Raw genomic sequence first — 6,283 nt, 5'->3', positions numbered from 1 at the left:
CAAAGCACATCAGCACAGTTACAGTTCAAAGTTCATGAAAGCCTGATAAAATATGTATGTCTTAAATCCGTAGAATGCAATATTTGATCAGACTGGCACCGCAGGACCGCAATATGTAATATACATACATATTGTAGCGTTTTAGTCAGAGGAACACCCAGGTGACGGTAAAACGTCTGTTTAATGAGCAATAGCTGTTGTTGGCCACAGCCCCGTCACACAAGCCTGCAGTACAACTAACTGTTCCTGCTCAATTCCAGATTAAAAAAAAAAAACACAATTCATTTGATCCCAAACCACATCCACAAACTTCCCAGCAACCCCAAAATCACACAGAAAACAAATATCAACATAAACCCCGACAATTGTGACTCGCTACAATATTTTGAATATTGAAATTTGAACAATATATCACTCCTCCTTTGGTTCTTAAAATCTTACAATTACAAAAGCCGATGCCCAATTACAACAAGAAGAAACATTTTCATTATCATGTGCCAACATTTCATATACGACTGAAATATGTGCTGTTCCCCACCTCTACATCCACTATCTTCACTGAACAACCCGCCCCATGGACATTTTCCTCAGACAGGATGTCACTTTTCATTTACTCACATCTTGTGACTCAAAACAAATGAAAATAAGAAGCAAAATGAATGGTTAATATTGTGACGAGCCAATAAATACTGTGACCCCCCCTCCCCCCCATCTCCACCTTCCTCCTCTCCTCTCCCGCCGAATCCATATTGCAGTATCCCGTCATCTGATTGGCTCCTACTTTCCGTATCCTAGGTGCGACGCGACCCGCCCTCCCCTTCCTCCCCTGACCCCCACCGCTGCAACCCGACCTGCAGGTGAACAGTTCAGACGCAGCTTCCCCCGGTTTCCTGTACACACACAGACACACACACACACACACACACACACACACACACACACACACACACACACACACACACACACACACACACACACGCTAGAACATGAGCGGAAAACGACGCGCTTCGCCTTGAAAAGGAGTTGTGAAAGAGGCTTGGCGGCGAAGGGGACGCGTCTGGTCCGGTGCTGCGAGGGCGGACCGACGGGATGAAGATGCTCGGACAGGCGTCAAGGTGAGCTCCCCGTCTTGGTGCTGTCTTCCTCTTCTTTTGCAAGAAAAGTCTTCAAACATCTTTTAATTTGGAAATGGAGACTTTTCACCATTCCGTTTTCCCTTTCTCGTCTTTTGTTTAAATTTTGTTGTGGAACATGAAACTGATGCGGCGCACTTTTTAGATCATTAACAGAGACATCACACAAGGGCAGCAATTTTTCTGAATTTGTATAATTATATTGTTTGTATAAAATATAGACAATGAATGTTGAATATTTGTTTTATTACTATGGTACTTAATATTTTCACAGTTGAATTGGGATTATTTAGCATTGAATTACTGCCACTCATAATTCATTTAGTTGTCAATTAATGAAATGCCAAACATTTATACAGTGCGCTGATGTAATAAAGGAAAGTGATCAGGTCCCTCTGGATTTCTGTGGCAGTAAGTTGAATGCATTTTGGTTGTGAATCTTTCCTCTCATCAAAGCCTTTGGGGATACTGATCAACATTCCTGCCCCAGTTTCTGACATTTTATGGACCAATAGTCTCAATAGATTACAAATTATCATATAATTGAAGACATGATTGAAGACTGACTTTGCATACACACACAGGCACACATATATATGTTTGTGTGTGGGGTGTCATATATATATATATATATATATATGCATTGAAACAGGGTAGATAGATAGATAGATAGATAGATAGATAGATAGATAGATAGATAGATAGATAGAACCCACTGAGAATGTGTTTTTATCGAAAATAGATATTTGGTACTGGTATTTATTCATGTCTGGACTGATGGAAAATACAACATGTGGGATGCATTTACATTTTCCGCAGGAGGCAGGAGTGTCACCTTAAATCATTTTATCTTGTGATTCATTTCCATGCTCTCCTTGTTTTTTCTCCTTCAGCTCATGAGAGCAGTCCCCGATCAGAAGCTTGTAAGCCTGACATGTGCATTTCCGGTGAGACAGTAACCTGAGGGAGCCCATCCTGAGGGAAAACCAGGATGTGTCCCATTGCGTCACAGCTCATGGGCAAAACGAATTTTCAAGGCAGCCGTTGCAAGTCTGCCGCTGCTGCCTTGCTGCTCTCCCTATGTCTTGGCCTCCCTCCCTCTGTGACTACTTGCCCACCTTCTTGCCTTTGTACCAGTGATATCATTTCCTGCAGTGGCTGCAATCTGTCCGTGTTGCCCTCCGATTTCCCGAACTATGCCACTAGTTTGGATTTGAGCCACAATGCTCTCACCGTGTTGGTTGCTGATTGGATAGCCCGGCCGTTTGATCGGCTCACTACACTGGTTCTCAGCCGAAATTCCATCAGCCAAATCGCGATGAACACATTCGTCGTGACACCACAACTGCTCCACCTCGACCTGTCGTCAAACCGTCTGACCGAACTGCACTTGTCAACATTTGCCGGACTGAACGAGCTGAGAGAGCTGCTTTTGTTCGGCAACCAGATTGTCCATATCAGTCCAGGTGCCTTCAATGGTCTTCACAGCCTGGTGAAACTCTACCTTTCTGGGAACAGACTGGAAGCCTTCCCCTCGGAACTTTACATGGATCCAGCTGGCCCCCGTAATCTGACCTTTCTTGATCTGTCATCCAACAGGATCTCTAAGGTGCCCATTCAGAGCCTGCTGTCCCTCACCAGACAAAGTGGAATTTATTTGCAGGAAAACCCACTGTTATGTGACTGTGCTTTACTGGCTCTGCTAGAGTACTGGATGTGGAAAGAGTATCGCCCCCTGGTGGACTTCAGAAACCAGTACTCATGTAGGGATGACGCCACCATAAAGCCAAACTGTAGCCAGGAGGGAGTAGAAGTGTTAAACATGCCTCTTGAACCTCAAACTTATAAAGCGGATCCAGGTAAATGGGTTTCGATGCCGTGTCCTGGTTTTTCGTCAGTGCCTGGCAAGAAGGAGTTGGCTGTGTACTGGGTCACCCCGAGGACTGTGCTGAATTCATCTGCCGACGATGTGCACGCCCGCCTAATGGTCCTCCCCAATGGCACCCTTGAGATAAGAGGAGCACTGATGGAGGATTCAGGTTCATATTTTTGTGTGGCTGCCCGTGGGTACCATCATGACCCCAGCAAATCTTTGGAGGTCAGCGTGGTTGTGGGAAATTCGAGTGCCTCTTCCACTGGTGGCTTGGCACATCGCAGTGGCACAGAACATTTCAACACCGCTTTCACCACCTTGGCTTCCTGTGTGGTCAGCATCATCCTGGTGCTGCTCTACCTCTACCTCACTCCCTGTCGATGCAGAGATAGCAGAGGTGGGGCTTCGAGGGGATGCGGCGGGCGTGCATTCATCCTCTGTTCTGACCCCAGGGAGGTAGAGTCAGGGCAGCAGCGGACAAAAGGAAAAAGGGTGGCTTTTTTAGACCCTCAAGCTGAGCAGTCTGCTATTGGCGGTGCAAAATTACCAATGATGAACTCAGGTCATGTTGCCACTGAGGGGATTCTCAAGAATGGAAGCAGGACATTGGGTCAGACCCTCACAGACACCGCCGATATGGACTAGATTGAAAAATTACCTTCCCTTCTGTAAAGTGTTCTCTGACATTGTAGTTTCAGTCTGGTGTGTTTTTTTTACTGTTCTTTAAGAAGAAAGAACAGTCTTGCCGAAGAAGTAATAATCTATTTAGTTTTGGACTCAAGTTCACATGAAAAGTGAAACTTATGTCCTGACTGTCAGTGTTGTCTGTTGTTTCTGTTTAGAGTTTACGCTGAAATCTTCCTGTCATTGCAGGAAACTTTGGCCACAAACAACATGTAAATGTAGGTGGTGTTTTAAATTAGATGAAATGTATATTCCCACCCAAGTCAATAGATGTTATGTATATTTCTTGTTATATATAGAATTAACATTAAGGACACCATTGACAGCTGTCTATTAATTTTATCAGTTTCACAGAATACACCAGTATGTCCTATGTATGTTGCTGTTTAACCTATCAGACCATGTTTCCCCTACACTGTCGTCTAAAGGCAAATCCATTTCCCTTTTGCACACACTCCAAAGATTTCCTTCCAAACCCCCCCAAAATAAAAGTTCAAAGCGAGCACAATCTAGTTGTGAGGTGAAAATAAAAAAAGTGTTTAGGATTTGGATCTATTTTCTTTTCAATGTTTAAGTAGTTTGGACATTACAGTGATTCTTCTCCGTTGTTGTGTGTAGTCATTCAGATCTGATCAGTTATTTACATAATTTCTAAGACCTCACCATTACAGTGTACAACACACAAGGATTACATGCGATGTTTACGGACCTGATTATTAAAATTAAACCTGTAGTACTTTACATTTTTGTATTATCATGTAATATTGTTGTTTATGGAGGAGATCATTTATCATGAAAAATCATCTGTTTTTATTATGGGTTTTGGTCCCCTATCACATTAACCATGTTTGTAGCATTCAGATATTTTCAATGGGAAGGCTAGCAACTGAGTGTGTGCGTGTATGTAACAAAATATATTATATTAAGGGGCAGTACTTAAAAAAACAACAAACTTTGTTCATGACTTAGCGTAGGCCAAATGATCAGTATACTATTGTTATCTTTGTCCAAGCATAAATTTGATGTAGAGGTCATATATTGGGAATATACATGGCTGCTCTGTTATCTCTGTTTTAACAGATATTAATCATTAGGACTTTTAACTGATTATGTAGCATGTTTAACATTGTTGCCTCTGCATTATCCACGAAGACAAACAAGACCATCAGCAAGCAGATATGCAATAATGATGTCATTAACAGCAGATGTGACTTCTCTTAGCATCGCCTGCAGGATCCCACTGTGATGCTACCGCAGTTTGACACTTGATCGTACATCACATCACTTCGGTAACATTGTGTTTGCTATATGGCCAGAAATTTGCCAGTCAGAGGAGAAGGTCAGTGGAAGAGTAAAATGTTTATCTTATGGCTGAACTCTTGATAACTATTGACTGGCAGATCACAGAAGAACAACATAACAGGAAATAGAATGAAAGAGATATGTAGTAGAAAAATCGTTTTAATACATATGGCTATTTATCTTTGGTAGACACATAAGAACAAAGTGAAGGTAAGAATATCAAGAATGTAATGGAAAGTGATCAAATTGAGGCAGACAAACTGCTCTGCTTCAGAAACACACAACAGTGAATGAAGCTATCCTTAAACAGACCCAAACCATGGCCATTGAACAGAACTGGTATTTACAGATGTTTCTGATGAAGGAATCTTACTCAGGCAGTCAAATATCATGTTTTACATCAAATAGCAAGTGATCAAGACACAAAGTATGTGCATGTTAGATAATGTAAATTAAAATTTGTGATCTTGAAAAATGAAATATTTCTACTTGTGACTTCAGGTCACTTTCTGTCTCAACACACTGTTGACCTCTGATGTTCAGCTCTCTTTCCTGACCAAAAATCATTCAAAATGCATGCTATTTGTTTTGTAATGGAATTTGACAGTAAGGTTTCATGGCTAAAACATTTTATTATTTTACCAAAATCATATTAGGTATGGAATATCATCATGAATAAAAATCATTGCCTGATGATTGCGTTGAGTTGTTCCACATGCATAAATACAGGAAGACAGGTTATGCTCCAGCTGCATGGGTCTCTTCAAAAGGGGCACGTGGAGCTCATAAGAAATAAGATAAGAAATTGATTCCCGCAGGGAAAATTTGGGTGTTGCAGCAGCACAAGGCAGGGGGCAGGTAACAGAAAACAAACAATAACAGTAACAATAAATATAAATAGAGACATTGAAAAGAACAGAGATAACAACAGTAGAAGGATGAAAAACTGCTATGTGAGGACAGCATTAAAGTGATGTGAGTGAGTGGCAGTTGCAGATAGGGGTCAGTGTACAGGTGCAACTCTAACCAGTCAGAGTTGTGTGCTGTCAGGTCTGCTGTTGTACAGTCTGATTGCCGTGGGCAAAGGATAGTCTGAAGTATTTGGTATTGAATGATCCATTAATTGAATGAGCTGCGCATCAGCCACTGCTCGTCACGCAGGGCGCGAGAAGGATTGTCCAGGATTGCTCCAAGTTTGTCCTTCACCCTCCCTACCACCAAGCCGGCTTTTCTTATCATAAACTAGTAGGAGGTCTTGAGGAGGCTGCGTCAGACACCGAATTACCTCAGG

General features: G+C 42.1%; 1 protein-coding gene across 1 annotated transcript; it reads left to right on the top strand.

Annotated features, from left to right (window-relative positions):
* The first annotated feature begins 837 nt into the window (after window positions 1-837).
* On the top strand, window positions 838-5,604 carry LOC147234114 (amphoterin-induced protein 2-like). Its single transcript, XM_086146145.1, has 2 exons — window positions 838-1,115; window positions 2,027-5,604. Exon 2 carries the CDS (start codon window positions 2,125-2,127, stop codon window positions 3,649-3,651), a length of 1,527 nt encoding a protein of 508 aa, XP_086002271.1. The 5' UTR covers window positions 838-1,115; window positions 2,027-2,124; the 3' UTR covers window positions 3,652-5,604.
* Window positions 5,605-6,283: the final 679 nt, after the last annotated feature.

Source organism: Fistularia commersonii, chromosome 5 (assembly GCF_037954325.1).
Source record: "Fistularia commersonii isolate RoL2024-O1a breed Wild chromosome 5, RoL_Fcom_v1.0, whole genome shotgun sequence".
NCBI classification, from domain to species: Eukaryota; Metazoa; Chordata; class Actinopteri; order Syngnathiformes; family Fistulariidae; genus Fistularia; species Fistularia commersonii.
Note: the sequence above shows the minus strand (reverse complement) of the source record. Positions and strands in the feature narration are given on the sequence as shown.

Excerpts from the sequence above, each read along its gene's own strand:
- LOC147234114 (XM_086146145.1), top strand. The coding sequence starts at position 2,125 with ATGTGTCCCATTGCGTCACAGCTCATGGGCAAAACGAATTTTCAAGGC.